Here is a 17310-nt window from a genome sequence, read left to right on the forward strand (position 1 = left end):
TTATTAACCCTTTCATAGATCAATGATGTAATTTCTACCTACGGCACCAAGCCAAATCTAGCAGTGGCTGCATGTGTCAGTTAACTCGAAAATAAAATTCATGCATTGGATCCAGGAATCTCCAATGCTGGCGGGTTTCGCCTTTCGGCTTTTTCAGAGGATGGTGAGATTGGTAACTAACACTATGTGAGTTAAATGTATGTATCAATGTCACTTATTCATCATAAATAAGAATCTTCCTATTAAAGTAAAAAAACCCTCAGCAATAACATTACGGGCTCTTTATTTAAAATAATCCCATGTCAATTCGCTAATAATATTTATTTGGAATCTATTTCCAATTGTGACCGCTAAGCACTTTTGACAATTGGCCACTAGGTGGCAGGACGAGTCATTGTTTTATTAGGAACTGAAAGGAGAAATGTAGAGAGATTCGATCATCTGTCAGCCAATTTCACATGAATTGACAAGGCAAATTATTCATAAACAGAGCCCTAAAACTCATTTTTATATCTTATTAAATATTTTTTATGGGCAAATAAAAGCTTTTTTTTTATAGTGTTTAAAAAATACAAATATTGTTCTTTTATATAGGCTTACCAATACAAAATAATATTTTTATTTATTTATACTATATTTTAATAATCTAGTGCTTGAAGATTAGATACTATACCATTGCAGATGAGCACTTCAACCTGAAGGTGGCTGTGTTCCTCTGCAAGCTAAAGCATCTACCTTATGTGATCACCATGTCATAGGTGCCATAGTGATCAGTCAGACAGCTCTGTCCTGTGTATTTCACTCATGAAATCTAATAAATAAAATAGATGAGAAGTGCTTTAGTAAATGTTAGCCGTGATTCCTCGTTCTACCCAATTCCTTGAAACGTTACATGCTATTTTAAACTATTGATGCCCTGTATAGGTGGAGTGTTGGCAGGTTACCTTTGTAGCTAAAAAAAAATGCCAACCCTAAAATATATTAGGTATAAGGGGTAAAGGAAACTGTTAACAGAAGAGGAAAAAGTGTTTCTGCCCGGTTTCGAACCGGGGACCTTTCGCGTGTTAGGCGAACGTGATAACCACTACACTACAGAAACCACCTGCTCTCCACTGCCTCTGGTCATGTGATTGTGGAACACTGACCACCTGTTTGTGTGGGTTTGTGTTATTTTGTCCGCTTCACCAATTAACTCTTTCTTCTCTGTGCTTTTGAATGCACAAAGGAATCTGTAAACCTGAATAGTACAGGAATCCCTTAGCTGCTTCAAGAGCTGCTAATAAAAGAAAAAAAATTACTGCTTGTGTCATAGTGCCCCCCCTCCTGTCAACAACTATGGTTTCTCCCAACCATCCCATCCTATTATAGTGGTAGGAACCACAGCTTGCAACAGGGGGGACACTATTTGTCAAACCCCAAAATGTTCAATAGCATTTTTTTATTGTATTTTATTACATTTTAAGCTTACTAAAAATCACTCGATTATCATGATTTTAAGCTGATAAATTTAAATTATAAATGGGCAGGGCAGGTAAAATTATAATGTATTGTAATATTGTTCATTTTTTAAAGATTGAAAAAATCTCATTAAAAGGCGGAACCATGGGGCTCTTGTCAAAAAAATCCATTGCACAAACAGAACCAAAACTATAACCCATATGTGGCTGCCCATCTAACCCAATGCAGAACAGATCTCCTATGTTTAAACAGCCCCCTCTAGAGGTGGCCAGGGGTATATCACTTTCTCCAAAGCAAAATGCAATCATTCAGCCAGGGGAGCTGCTGACCATGCTGCCGGCCAATCTTCAGTCCTAATATTTATTCATGGCAAAATGCCATCATTGGAAGTTTTCCCGAGACAGCTGTAATTAAGAATTATTAAAGAAGGTTTAGTACATTGTTGGGATTTTGCATCAGAATCTTGTAGCATTCAGCTTTAATTACACACTGACCATAGATTTTTTTATCTATTGCAGGATCCCAGAATATGACTTTTTCTGTATTCAATAAAGGAAGGTATGTTCCTAATGTTACAGATTTTCTATTGTGATAGTGCTATTAGGGGTGAAAAGGGTGCACTGGCCTCCTAGAAGCCAAAGTCGCATACCTCTGTGTAACCCAAGCATCGGTCGGTGGCCAACTTTAGTTCCCCATCTATTAATAAAATAAAAAAGCAACTCTAGCTGATAGACTCATCTGCTCCCCAACATTACACCCCCAAAGTAGTTCCTCTCCACCATTAGATGGCACTGTTCCGCTTAGATTAATGACATCTGGAATTTTAAAGCAATCATTTTTTAATTTAAGGCACCAGGGGCCCACCCATTAGGGGCATCTGAGTACAATAATGCAGAGAATGTTGCAGCTGTTATCACATCAACAAGATCACTGATTTATTAAAGTTCTCCAAGGCTGGAGAGGATACACTTTCATTAGTGAAGCTGGGAGATTAAAGACATTTGTTAACAAAAAGCAAATGACTTTTAGGAAATCCATTCCATGTTTGCTGGATCACCCAGCTTTACTGATGAATGTGTATCCTCTCCAGTCTTGTAGAGCTTTTATAAATTAGGCTCATTGTGTCAATGGGGACCACTCAACACAGAGGAAGAAAGAGAGAAAGACAAAACATACATCTGGGTGGGTGTACCCAATAGAGAAGGGGGAGAATCGAGGTGGGGGTAGGATGGTGGGGTAGATTTTAAAAGCTGTAAATACTATTAATTCTGTAGAAAAGTATAATAAAAAAGTAAAAGTATTTTAACACTTTTGTAATATTTCTTTGCTCATTACTTTTTTTTCTTTTATGTTCTGTGTTGTTATTAGTCCATGTATTTTCTATCAAGCATTACAAAATATGTTGGCACTATATAAAAAAATACCATGACTATAAGCATCCTATACAAGAACAGCCTATGTATTATTATTATTATATAGCGCCAACATAATATGCAGCGATGTACATTAAATAATACTAGCTTCTATCCATTTCTCCCTGAACAGGTCCATAGTGAGCAAAGTCTCCTGGCATATCAGTGCGAAACAAGAGCTCTTCCTCTATCAAACGCACTCAGGTACAGTGCCAACTGTCTGTATGCAATAGATATGTGATATGGTATGTACAATTTAATTTAAAGATGGTATAAAAATCAAAATCAAAAATCTAAATGGTGTCTTTTTTAAAAAAACATTTTCTTGGGACGGATATTTAAAAAAATATCCTTAAAATGGGTACAAGGACGACAATAGAAACAAGTTTTGCCTATTCTATACTTTATGCAAAACTTTTGGTGTAGATCCTAGTCCTGAAAATAGAGCTTGTGTGGTATTGGTGACACCTAGTGGCTGAAGTGGGGTAGTGCGTCTCTGCACTCTTTCTGAAATGACTCACCCTTCATCCTCACTTCTTTCATAGTTTAATGGAATAAAAATCCTTCTTTTATCCAAATACCACTATTGCTAACCACAACTCATTCCGTCCTCCTGTTAGCCATGGCTGGATTTTTTGTTATATCTGTCCCATATATTTATTTCTAAACAATAAACATACTCTAATAATATTGTTTGTTTTTTAGAGATCCAGTCGGTGACTCCTAAATCTGGCAGCATAGGCGGTGGGACAGATATCACCATTACTGGGGATTTCTTCCAGCAGCCAATTCAAGTTGCTGTAGCAGGTATGGATATATCAGTTTTTGCAAGGCAGCCAATCTCAGGACAGCAAATAAAAATACAAATCTCTGCCAGACAGTACAGCCAGCAGCACAGCTTGATTAAAGAAACACGCCAACTCGCTGATAAGTCATTAAAAGAGCAGCAGAAGAGCTGTCAGTTCTATTTATTATGCTGTATCCTTCTCGAGTGTTTCCTGGCTGCAAAATATAAATCTTACTGTGCAGGGAAATACAAGAGACTGATACCAAGATATACTAGTTTCATGCAAAAAATAATTGATTATTTTGAATAAATTAGTAACTGTATTACCATGTGTGTTAAAACTGGACATTGAAAGATTCAGAATACATTTCTACTTTGCATCTCTAAACATCTAATGTTCCTTTTTCCTAGAGAGAACACTTACCAAACATGTATCCGAGAATGGCCTTTGTAAATTCGCTCTTGCAGCCCTTTACTAGTTTTATGTGTTCTTTTATGGAGTTTCTCTATCCAAGAACACAGGAGTCCGGTGTCCCTGGCTGGAGGAACTCTATCCAGGAACACATACTACAGGACAGCAACAGCAATCAGGGGAGCGGAGCAGCTCCACTCCCCTAATAGCTGTTGTAGCCCTGTACTATGTGTTCCTGGATAGAGTTTCTCTATCTACAGTGTGAGTCTCGCTGGCTGCTCATGAATGAATGCAGCGTGGGAAAAATCCTCTGATTTTTCCCACGGCTGCATTTTTTCCTAAACACAAGCCGCATGACTCGGGACTCTGAAAGGAGGAGTATCGCGGCTGCATTTATAAAAGCAGCAGTGAGAATCATCTTCTCAGTGAGAGATCCCCAGGCACTACAGGTCAGAATAGAAGCTTGCCCTCATTTTGACCGGTAGTGCCCGGGACTCGCTCACTGACAGAAGGATTCCCACAGCTGTATTTATGAATGCAGCCGTGATAATCCTCCTTTAGTGATTTCCGATGGTTTTGTCAAAATATCGCGAACCCATTGGAACTTCGAGGAAATTTTCGGGAGAATGCCAGAGGAATTCTCGCTCATCTCTTGTCCCATGGTCTTTCCTTTCTCCCTAAAGGTTCTGATTGTGAGGACTTGTTCCCCAAACTACTCCTCTTGCCAGTCTTTTACTGGTCTTGTCCCCGCGTCTTCTGCTGCTCCTGGAGAAAATGAGTAACAGATCTTTTAGTAGAATGCATTGATGCATTATTGGTGCTTGATGATAGCACACTTGGAGAAGTATAAACCTAACCCAAACTGTATAAACACACAAAACTAGAAGTTGTATTCGTATTTTTTGTGTTTTGTCTATTTGCCTTTTTTCTGTTTAGGAGCCCCGTGCAAGATCAGATCAGTGATTCCCAAAGTTATCATTTGTACAACAGCACCAGAAGGACAAAAAAAGAATCCACCTCATCCAGGTAATTCATGACGTTCATGAAAGCTGATCTTTGGCAACATTTTGTTTTTGTATTTAGATACATTTTTTATTTTTTTTATTTTTTACGCAGGTAACCGAGGTTTGTGGTATGAAGTATGGGATGGGTCAACTGATCCAAATATTACTGAGAAACCTTCACTTCTCTATGGATCATTGGTCCCAGACGCTGGTTCTCCTGACCTCAGGCTGAAACCAGGACACACTTTCAGGTGACAAATTAAACTAAATCTTTTATTTGTTATGGTTTTTACAGGCAGATATTTAGATAAGAGAAAGCTGAATATTATGCTCTTTACATTTTTGGATCAGTCGTTGTATAAAAGAATGAGGCCACATCATGCAAAAGCCTCTAACCTTATCTGCAGCTTGTATATAATATGTACCTGAAATGGTGTTACCGTTGGAGGAACCTGGAGAAATCTGGGGGTCAAGACTATATCATATGGCAAAGTTTATACAATTCTCAATGCTCCAGATAAGCAGCTAAGTACAGAGGTGACATTATGTTCTCTCTAATTATAGGCATGCAACACTTTGCAATGGCTTCTAGCTCTGCCCCCTCCCCATCCAAACAGCATAAAGTAGCAACCTAAAGTTACGTTGTCCCTTAAGTGGACCAATGTTAGATACATCAATCAGCCAAAACATTAAACCGCTCATCTTGTACTGTGCAGGTCCTCCTTGTGCCACCAATCAACTCTGACCCATTGAGTTATGGACCCTACCAGACCTCTGGAGGTACCATTTGGTACCTGGTTCCAATGTATTAGCAGCTGTAGTGCACTTCTCCTACCGGCCTGCCATCTCTACTTCTGCCAACTCTCTGACGCACCTGACCATTCAAAACATCGGTGATTCGAGGCCACTTCCTGCATTGCTCCATGGTCCAGTTCTAACGCTTACATGCCTATTGTAGGTGCTGTTAACACTCAGGTCTGCGGTTATAAGTTTTGATGCTCTGTGTGTTCTGACACTTTTCTTTCAGGGCCAGTATCATTATTTTATAAGCATATGTGCTGCAGTAGTTCTGAAGTTCAGACCAGACGGACCAACTTTTCCTATTCCATGTGCATCAGTTAGCCTTGGAGTCCTTGACCTAGCTACCAGTCCCCCGGTTGGTATTGCTTGGACCTTTTTTGTTAAGTGCTGACCACTGCATGTCAAGAGCACCCCACAAGGTCTCCAATTATAGATATGCTCAGACCCAAAAATATGGCTCTTGTCCAACATTTTCAGATTCATAAACTTGTAACACATCACCTTCGGGAGCCGGCTGTTTGTTTGCTGCCTTATATATCCCACACCTTAACAGGTGACAGGTGAAAAATGGAGTTCCTGCAACTTACTACCATTTTGTGCACCAGACTCCAACTTCATTGGGATAACTGACTTGATAATATTTTGTAATTCTTCTGTAATTAGCTTCTACATTAAATTACAAAGATTTCTCTCTATACAGTGCAAAGCTACAAGGGTTCTTTGTGTGCCCCGAGACCAACAATTACACATTCTGGATACTGGCAGAGAGTACAGCTCAACTCTTCTTCAGTTTTTCAGAGAAGGCTGAAACAAAGGTAAGATTTTATTTCTACACATATTGGTACCCAATTTTAATTTCAACACATACAAAATGAATTTTGATTTTCCATCCAAAGAATACTCGATTTTGTTATGTTCACCCAACAGCAATGTTCACATTCATTATTTGGTGCCATTCACACCAAAACATAATTTATAATCCACCTTGTCCTAATGGGTGAATGTTGTCCAATTTGCACAAAATGATTATACATACTTTTGCTGAATGAATGAAAATTAAAGTGTACACCCTAGTGATGAATAAAAATCTCTGTGCAAGATAAGAAAGTGACTAGTTGCATGAAAATGATCCGAATCCCATTGGAAATGACTTGTGAATAATTTATATATATATAGACCTCTTTGAGTTGAGTAAAAGAAACATTTTTTATTGAGCACTAATATATTGTGCTGGTGTTAAAGTTTGAGATTGCTTCTATACCACATGGCATTCCCACATGGACTGATCACTGGGAGTTGGACTGGAATGATCGCTGGAAACAGAAATCCCCAAAAATGGAGCTTTTACATGGCGAGAAATATTACATGGAGATGTTACAGTATGGCACAGGACCGAAATCCAGCATGAAAATCGGGGTTCAGATTCACAACACTTGGCTGAATCCAGAAGTAGTGATCACCTACCAACGAGAGAGGCATCAGATAGTGGCCCGATCTGCTCGACTTCCTGAAATCCAGGTAACAATTTACTTTTCTGCTTTCTTTGTACTCGTATCATACCAGATTTTTTTTATAATCTAAAACTAAATAAATCCATTTGTATTTTTACAGTAATGCATTCCTACTGCTTATACAATAATAATTATGTTGATTATTTTAACTGTGTAGTTGCTTTGTGCTGCCGCAAACATCGAAATAACCACTGCTAGCCTTAAATTGGAGAATCAGATCAATGCTCTTACATGCAATGGTCCTGATTTATTAAAGCTCTCCAAGACTGGATCACCTAGTTTCACCAATGAAAGGGTATCTTCTCTAGCTTTGGAGAGCTTTAATAAATCAGACCCCAATGTAACTGCTCAAAACTCCAGTAGTCCAACACGTCCCCTGCCTACTGCTCCAACGTGTCCAATGTTGTTGGTTGGAGCACCCCGCTGTGTCCTTTTTCATAGGAAATGATAGTGGTCATCCCCAGTTGGTCCTTTAGTGACCACAGCGGATCATTAAACAATCTTGGTGGCCCATTGTACACCCATTAGATTATTGATCATGAGTGTCCTAGGTTAAAATCTAGTTTGTGTTGTGTTCTTCAGAGGCTGATCTTTTCAGGAGAAGGCCCAGTCCAGTTTTGTTGGGATGGTGTAGCAAGTCAACCAGTTCACCTTAACAGCACTGCCAAGCAAGTGAGTATTAGACTATAACTAGGAAATCATGCCAATGTATCCTTCCATTGTATTCTCTAAAACCATTACTGTTGTCCTTTTGTTTCCTCTTATTCAGATTAAGTCCGTCATTAAGGACATGGTGTCAGTCCACTGTGTCAGAGAGCTGTCCACAGGAGATCTATTCCGCAGTTATGGATTTGAGGAAGGTGAGAGATCAGTGATAAAAATATATCTATCATAACCCTGATTAGTTAAGGACAATCTGCACTATTTATATCTGAAATGACCATATTAGATTTAGTAACACTCTTTCAGAAATTACTATATATACTCATATATAAATCCGGGTTCTTATTTTAACTTAAAAATACAGGAAAAAGTTTTTACTTGAGTATAAACCTAGAACACAAAATGCAACCATCACTACTAACATTCAAAGCAGTAACCAACCAAATTGTGTGTTAAATATTATTTTTCTTTCTTTTTTCTGGTGAAAGTATTTTTAACTTCTGAGTTGGTTATGATGGGTCACTTGCTCTTTTGTTCATTATTGTTAGCCACCAGTAAATGGTGCTGTGTCCTCATAATATGTGATATTGCTGTGTCCTCATAATATGTGATATAATACGTAATATGTGACACACATGCATGTCTCATGTGTCTGACAGATGAGTTTGTTACACGGGTTACATTAGGACACAGTGCCATCTAGTGGTGTGACCCAAATATATACTGAGACTCTTTTTCTATTGGCATTTTGAGGGAAAAAATTGGTAATGCTCAAGTATGTGAAGTATGTGAAGAGTTTTTTTAGACCTAGCAATATTTCATCCTTTTTAGTTTTTCACAGCTCAGGAGATGCCAAGAATTTTTTTTCATTTTGATGCAATGATGCAATGTATGCTACATGTCATTCCCATCTGTACTGTAATCTAGTATAAAACTTCCTATTCCTGTATTAAAAATCAGTTACTACTACTGTCTCTTTTTGCGCAGGGTGACTAGTCTTTTGATTGCCACCTCTCCCCTCTACTTCCCGTAAGCAGCTTGTAATGGGTGGACCTGTTTGATCCCTCTCACATTCTGCTTGGACATAGCAAATACAATCCATAAATAAAATAATATATTGACCTCATTTTTCTTTTCTCGTATGTTAGATGAGAGGAACGAGCTTGGCACAGATGGAATGATGGCAGGGTGGACTGAGCCGTACTGTGGAATGGTCAGCAGCTTCAAGCCAAAATATATTCTGAAGAAATCTAATTCAATGGAAAAACTAGAGTTAAACAAGTACAGCCATGTACGTACATGATGGGAGAAATCAAAACACTAGATATTTTGTGACCCACTCAACCCACACATAACAATCCAACCATAAGGTTGTACGACTTGTTGGTTCGATTTTTCTAATCATTACATCACTGCAACACGTATGGTAATATTTCCATGAGATAAAATCCATTTTTTTAAATCATAAAATAGTACAGGAGAAAGATTCCTATTTAATTCAGCAAAACTGTAAAAAGTGGGAAAATACCTGGAAGTATTTGAAGAAAATGTCTGCTCTGCCTCTTTCTCTCAAGTTTTGCTGTTAGTCACTCACTATGGTGAAAAGCTTTACTGGCCAATTGTAAGTTGTGGAAGAATTGGGCCAGTCTTTGTCATCACCAGAAGGTAATATCTGTCTCACCCACAAGGGATTTTGTTCAGTGATGTGTGTTGAGGTGAGAAGATAAGTACTGGGAGTAACCTTGAGATTGAGGAAGAAAGACCACAGAATCTAAAGCCAGAACCAGTTCTGTGATACTGAGCATGTCTCCAAGCCCTTGGGTCTACCATTACGTATTTGCTCTAATGATGAGGCCTTCGTAGGATATCATTCTTGAATGTTTCCTGACTTGTTGGAGATCCTTCAGATTTTATTAAGTCTAAAACTTTCCAGTGACTCCAAGGTCTTTAGGTTATCTGATTGGTCTAGATCAGTGTTGCTTAACCTTTTAAACATGGGGTCTTCAGGGACTCCCTGCTGTAATTACTATATCCACAGCTCACAGTACATTAGTGTGATGGTCAGTTGGAAGAATGTCTCTTGCATTGCTGATGAGTGGAAAAAATGCTACTTCTACTGATCAAAGATCATAGGTGTCAGTTAAACTGACCAAAAGGGCACAAATTGCTCAAGGAAGCCCTAGCCAACTCTGGAGGAACATTGGGGTTCCATGGAACACTGGCCTTGGTGGACCCTTTTTTATGTGTAAGTGACTGGCTCTCTAGGTAGAGTACCTGACCATAGTTTAAAGGAAAACCAGTTAGCAGTTGCAGTTGTTTTTTTCTGTTGCCAGTGATGTCATATGAGACCCAAAGGCTGGGCAAGGGTTTAGAGAAGTATAGAAATGTTGGAACTTTTAAGCAAGACCTGCAGGTGCTGATATCGGGCCTGGAAGGGGTTACCTATTCCAACCAGGAGGTTCTTCGAGCTGTGTTACCCTAAAGTGTGGATCTTTAATAAAGGCCTGCTTGATTCAAAGAGATTTGCTAGGATTAAAAGTTATGTTGTCCTGGTATTCTCTCAACCAGTGAGCTGCTGCTTGGACATTATGTGCTCCTGACCCCACCCCTGAACATCAAAAAACAAAACAGAAAACCCTGGCTTAAAGTTGGATTGTGCTTGTGTGTTTATTTGTGTGTTCATTTCACCTCTCTTAAGGAAGAGAACCTGGGTTTAAACCAGCCACTCCTATGGGCGTGTGAGTGCTACATGTACACTTTATTTTATATAGAACACTGCAGCAATAACTCTGAGAATACATTTCTTTTCCATTGTACGCACAATATGTAAAATGAAACTTTTTCAGTTCCAATGGTTACTGTGCATGCAGGCTATTATACTGCCAGCCATGAAGCCTCGGTAATACGTCCTAACAAAGACACAACATGAAGCCTCATCACAGAGCTTTGATCAAACCCATGCAACGCTCTGTGCTATGGATTCCATTTTTCAGCTTTGCAGACAGCAATGATGAAAGAAGTATTAATTTTATGTTAAAACATTCTGATCACTATTAGTGGTGACAAAATGTAACCAGCTACCTCGGGATGTAAATGTGCCCAAGTGGGCTCAAAGGCAAGAAACCTTAACTGGAAGATGAACTGCCATTGGCAGCCATTGAGACACATCGGATGTTATCCTAATAGACTGATGACTTTATATTCTTTTTGGTAACCTTCACATTCAGGCTTGGTTCACATTTTTGCAGCAGCCAGGATGCGCATGCTAAAATGCATGGGAACATGGTGGCCAGTTTATTTCAACTAGCAGAACACATTCCCACTGCAATGGATACTATATGCACCACATGTCGGTTGACAGATTACATAATGAACTAAATGAGTGTTAACTATATCTGATTATCCTGAGTATACAGATCTATAAATAGAGAGATCTGAACATAGATGGTGTTGTAGTTTACTATTGAGGAATGGTATTATTAGGAAATTTTCTTGATAGATTTCTTGCCTGGCACTTCATTTTATTTAGCATAATATAAACACATTGCATATGAAAGCTTGTTGTCTACAGTGCTCAGTAACTCAAGCTGAAATTTACTCAGTATAGTAACTCCTCCCCTAACCTCGCCTTCCTTCCTGCTGTACTGAACGGGTTGTATAGAGTTCCAATAGAGATAGTTCCTTGGTATTGTGTAAATCACTTGTCATAGGTGTACCCTGTAATAAATGGTAATTGGGAAAACAATGATGTTATAATATTGGTAAAGAAATAAATATTCAGTTAAGTAAACTTAAAAAATTAATATGTAACTGAGAGTTCTAGTTTTTCTTTAAATTATGACATCTTGAATATAAAATGTATTTCATGTAATGTGAATCTTCTTTCAGGTGTGTTTTGCCTATAAGGGATATCTGAGAGAATATTTGCTGGTCTCGGTCACATATAACACTGCTATCAATCCACTGAACACAGTGGGAAAGAATTATACTTGTCAATGGGAAATTCAAGAGAAGACTCCTGAAAGGTAAATAGTTTTTTTTTAAACATGTATGTATGTTATCCATTTATAAGTTCTGTCAATATGAACGTTTAACCCAATCACACACGTGTACAATTCTTCTCATCAACTAAGTGGCTAATAACATGCTGTGGCTTCCATATCAACGAGTATCTCACAAACACTCGTAGAGTTCAAGTGCATTTGTTATATTTTCATGTATTGGTGCAATTCTGTCCCATGGTTTAAATAAAACTCTTTGGCTTTGGACAATTTCCAAATTTGTCCTACTCTAAAACCAATCTTAATTCTGTATGGGATCCTTAGATTGTCAAGGATGAAGAGAAGTGGCGGCCTTGGGCAATAACTCAGTTTCTCCTTTTCTAAAACTGGCTTGGATTCTCTGTGGAACCCTTAGAATTGCCATGGTTGTAGAAGGTAGGAGCCCTGGGAAATTGCTCAGCTTGCTCTACCCCATACCAGTCTTGATTCTCCATGGGATCTATAGAATTGTCATGGTTGGAGAACATGTGAGCCCTGGACAATTTTCCTGTTTGCCATGCCCTGAAAACATCTCTGATTCCCTGTTGAATCCATATTATTGTTACGGTTGGAGAAAATGGGGGTCCTGGTCAATTGTCCAGTTTGCCCCAACTCCAAAAAACAGCTCTGACCTCCTGTAGGATCCATAGAATTGTCAACGTTCGAGAAAGTGGGGGCCCTGGGTTATTGCCCAGTTAACCTTAATCTAAAACCAGCTCTAATACTCTGTGGGATCCAAAAAAAGTTTTGAAGGTTAGGGAAGGTAGGGGCCAGTGGGATTCATAGAATTGTCACGGTTGAGAATCCTGCTGTTGGCTATGAGGAATTGGGGGAATGCAAAACATAACTGTAGGATGGGGTCCTAAGCTATTATGGGTTTTCCATATTTTATCCAGTAGCATTGAAGGTAAATAAAGTTACATCAAATTTTGGAAATGGAAACACATAATGTTTATATCTGCTGGGTAAAGCTATATTTTACTGTTTGTTCTGTCTATTATGAACACTGTGAACACTGTGTTTATTTTCTATAATAGCTGGAAATTTGTCTGTATGGATCTTCAGATGTGTATAGAAGACCAACTGAGGGAAGACAATGGAATTTCTATAATTTATGTGGATCAGATTCTCCTGATGCAAATGGAAAATGAGGAAAAGAACCAGTATTTTATTGATGAGATCATCATTGCCAATAGAAAAGAAAAAGGTACAAACTATGGCGTTGTATAGACATCCTTCTTCCCTCCCCAACTCAGTCTTATCATTTTTAGAACTTTGAAATTCATCCTCCAATTCTTAAGCCGCATACACACTTGCAATTATAGTCGTTGGTTGATCTTTCATGATCCTTTCGAACGACTAAGCACTCCACGATCCATGGACGAGTGCTGTACATACAGCACCGTTCTGCTGTATGCAGACCGGATAGGGAGATCGACGGAGCGGCACCCCCTTCACTTGCATTACGATCGTTCATCGTTTGTGAACGACGAGCGCTGTACACACCTCAGATTTTCGTGCGATATTGGCCCTGAGCTGTTTATTGGCCGAGAACCATTGGAAGTGCGTATGTAGCTTTAGGAAGTTTGTTTAATATGATTGACTTGATAGACCGTGATGGACAGACACACACTGATGGAAATTCAAAAACACTGACTGTAATAAATATACATAGACCATACTAGAATTTCCCAAACTTTTATCTTCTGATGAAGCCATCTCAACACTTTTTAGATCCAGGGGAACACCTACTAAAACCATGGAGGGGGGGGGGGAGAAATAGAAACAAAGTATCTTAGCACAGTGGTGCTAACTTTAAAAACACCCTAAAACATTATTATGTCATGCTGTTAAGTGGTGTTAACTTGTCCAACTTGTGGTGTCAAGGATTGCTTGTAATATAGAAAACTTTTTTGCCAAAATGTTGTCATCTTTACAGTTAGCCAAGTGGATCGTAAACCAGCTCGGCCAAGTGGTCATCTTTTGAATTCTATATCTGTTACTGGAACGTACCCTTCGTTCAACCTGACTGCCTTAGTAGCCAACTGTGGAACCAACCTTCCTCTTATAGAGCTGTGGTAAGGAGATTTACATATATTATGGACCAGACAGTCTTAAAATAAAGCAGCTTTTCCTGACCTTTTTAACATTAAAAAACTTTTGGATCTTCTATATTCACAGCTTATGGTATATTAGCATGACCATGCTTGCTATATTTGTTGTTGGTTTAAAAGGCTTGATTGATGAGAACTTCACTTGCAGGAGGACTGAGACCTCAATATGGCCAGAGAGTAAATAAGTACTCATGGAAGAGAAGTCTCACTACTGGAGATGCAAAGTGCTAGCTGGTGTCCTCAGCCATCACAATCTGTTCATTACGACAAATCACATTTATTCATGTATGTGTTGATTTACATTTTGTGGTGCATTGCCCATTCATTTTTAATAGATGCATGTCCATGAACCACAACAGATGCAACACAACAAGGCAACACAACAAGGCAACACGTGGCAACACGTAGGCAAAACTATCATGCCAATGTTTGGAAATATTGTTTAGACTTGGTAAAAAAAATAATTGCAAACCTAATAATATCACTGTCAAGGATACATACCTATAGAGGGAACACTGACAAAAACCAAAAATAGGAAGACAAATAGAGAAAATTGTTAGCTAGGTACTAGGTAGGTTACTGTAAAACCATTTTCTTTTTTATATCCTCATTTCTTCTTATATAGTGGAGCTGCCATTGAAGATACAAGAACAGATCAGCACAGACAGACTCTGAGTCAAGAAAATGAAGTCATTTCAATGGTGGTTACAAGACTACAGGCAGCGAGCCCACCAATTGGAGGAACCTTCTCCATTAGGTTATTGGATAGAGTTATACCAGGTAGTGAATGATCCAATATTTCTAATGCTAAAATACTTCTCCAGTGCAGATAGAAATATCCATAGTTTGACAATTTCGTAAGCTTGTGTGTTGGTAGTAGTGGTCAGTATTCGTAGCCAGTTTGTAAAGCCACACATACAGCATGGGGTCTGTTTATAAATGTTTTAATTCATTCAAATAAGAAAATGTGTAAAATTTGGGTGAAAATAATATTTACATTGCCCCCTGTGCAACTAGCAAATGTTTTGTGCCTGTATAAGTTTGGCTTGTCTGCCATACTCTAGCACTTGACAGGGTAACCCTGGAAATTCAGCATTTACAGTGTGCGGAGTAACTCCTTGGGTGATCAGTGCACAATGCAAATCTGTTCCTGTAAAATACTGCTTGGGCATCAACCTACCAACAAGAACCTCAATCAGCGTTGTGGAATATTCTAAAGCAGCGTTTTTCAGCCTTTTTATCCCAGGAAACCTTAAAATTATTTCAGATCTTAGGGAACCCCTTCTAAAAACAATTCATTAGGTATATGTGCCAGAATTGACTTATATTAGTTGCTAGTTGGGAAAATGTTCCCATTACGACAGTGTTCTAAATACCAACCTTAAAAAACTAAGAACATCTCTTGTAACAGCAGTAGTGTTGACTCAAGAACTATACCGGCACCGCACCATGGGAGGTCAATCATCCACAGCTCAAGGAACACCTGGAAACCTCTAGAGGAACCCTATGGTTCCGCAGATCCCTGATTGAGGATGGTTGGTCCAAAGCATTGATGTAAGATTTCCTTGATCCATTGAATTATTTTTCAGTGATTGACTACGGAATAAGCCGTTGTCTTATGTGGTCCTATACATACAAATTTCAACCATTGCTAATATGATTAGATGTGATTGAAAGGACAGATGTGACCTATCATTAAAGTGTTCTTTCTTTGCCTTGAGGGCTATTGTCACCAAAAGTTAGGGCAAGTTCAACATGCAGAATAGGGATGAAAGTAAAACATCCCAATGGAAACTCCTGTGTGGTGACACAAGGGCATTTCCTTTTAGAAAGATGCCTCGTACTTTCTATTGGGTCTATAGGACGAAATGTGCTGAAATGTCCTTCACTCAGAACTTTGGAGATCTGTTCATGCATATTATCATTACCTTGCTAATTTTCTTACTGCAAAAGTTTATATTGATGAGATCAGCTCCCTGTAACTGCACTTGTGTTTGTTGTTTGAAGGAATATCAGTGCACATCTCCCCGATACATCTACGGGATATATTAGTTCTTAATGTAAATGATGTCTCAGTACAATATATCAATGCCACAGACTTTACTGTCACCAGGGATGTGGATTTGTGCCATCACAAAGTATGGACTTTATATTGGACCGATATGACCGGAGACTTGCCTGATCTCATCCAGGTATGTTTTAATTTTGACAATACTATCAATGCTTACCTGATTGAACAGTGTACTCCAAGTCTAATGTCAATTTCGAGATGAGAAAACAATGTTTAAATACAACATACATGTTTATTATTATTTTAATCCTGTTGTACATTGAGTATTTCTTTGAATTTTGTGCAGTAAACCCAATATGAAACTTTTGTTTAGAAGCTTCTTGTGATAAAGACCGTTCATTGCTGGTTCTTAGCAAGCTGCCTATGGTGGGTGAACCTGCTGGGTCCCCTCCATGGCTCTGCTCTCTATAGAGGTTATGTGCGGCACAATTATGATATCAATGGCAATTTTACAAGGAAAATAACTGGATTTGCAATAACAATTGTTGTATCCACAGTGGATTTATTTCTTGACGTTTGAAGAATAGATTGTAATGAATATTTTCGTGATTATAGTTGACATTTTAGGATGTATACATGGAATACAGCCTTTATATTGAAGGCTTCACTTTCTTTTCCAATCGATGTTGCCCTCCTGTGTTGGTATTCTGGTGACGTGAGAACCCCTGCTAGTAGTAAAAGGAAAGAAAAGTCCAAAAATGCCCACCGAAGTTCCTTTGCTGTCTCTATGAGATTTAAAACATGGATTTAAGTTCACCTCTTGCCAAAACTTTTATTCAATTTGGAGTTGAGTGGGAAGGACTTTATTAGGCAATGATTGCTGTCAAGACAAAAAGTGATAAGACATTAGACTATGGCACAAATACATTCTATCATTGAGTGGGGTGTTAGAACCTCTGACATTGACAAAAGTGCTGTCTGTGTGTTCCTGTTTTAGTGACTGTTGAATGGAGTACTCTCCATTTCAAGTATTGGTGTTACAAAGATGAAAATCTCCCCTAAGGGGGCATTATGGCCACAAGAAAGTACATCTATAT

The 17310-nt window shown here is 38.6% G+C and overlaps 1 protein-coding gene and 1 non-coding gene across 2 annotated transcripts in view; one reads left to right on the forward strand and one right to left on the reverse strand.

The window, feature by feature from the left end:
- Positions 1-17310, forward strand: part of PKHD1 (PKHD1 ciliary IPT domain containing fibrocystin/polyductin) — a 155886-nt gene that overhangs the window by 11826 nt on the left and 126750 nt on the right. Inside the window, exons 10-24 of the mRNA XM_072410067.1 lie at positions 1977-2016; positions 3004-3074; positions 3576-3677; positions 5006-5095; positions 5186-5324; positions 6575-6689; positions 7117-7392; positions 7968-8057; positions 8155-8245; positions 9197-9339; positions 11937-12073; positions 13126-13295; positions 14028-14166; positions 14828-14982; positions 16210-16394. Coding sequence (XP_072266168.1) covers positions 1977-2016; positions 3004-3074; positions 3576-3677; positions 5006-5095; positions 5186-5324; positions 6575-6689; positions 7117-7392; positions 7968-8057; positions 8155-8245; positions 9197-9339; positions 11937-12073; positions 13126-13295; positions 14028-14166; positions 14828-14982; positions 16210-16394 — 1943 coding nt within the window. The remainder of the gene's footprint in view (positions 1-1976; positions 2017-3003; positions 3075-3575; positions 3678-5005; positions 5096-5185; positions 5325-6574; positions 6690-7116; positions 7393-7967; positions 8058-8154; positions 8246-9196; positions 9340-11936; positions 12074-13125; positions 13296-14027; positions 14167-14827; positions 14983-16209; positions 16395-17310) is intronic.
- On the reverse strand, positions 1027-1099 carry TRNAV-AAC (transfer RNA valine (anticodon AAC)). Its single transcript has one exon. It is a non-coding gene; the product is annotated as a tRNA-Val (tRNA).

This window comes from Pyxicephalus adspersus, chromosome 4 (assembly GCF_032062135.1).
Source record: "Pyxicephalus adspersus chromosome 4, UCB_Pads_2.0, whole genome shotgun sequence".
NCBI lineage: Eukaryota > Metazoa > Chordata > Amphibia > Anura > Pyxicephalidae > Pyxicephalus > Pyxicephalus adspersus.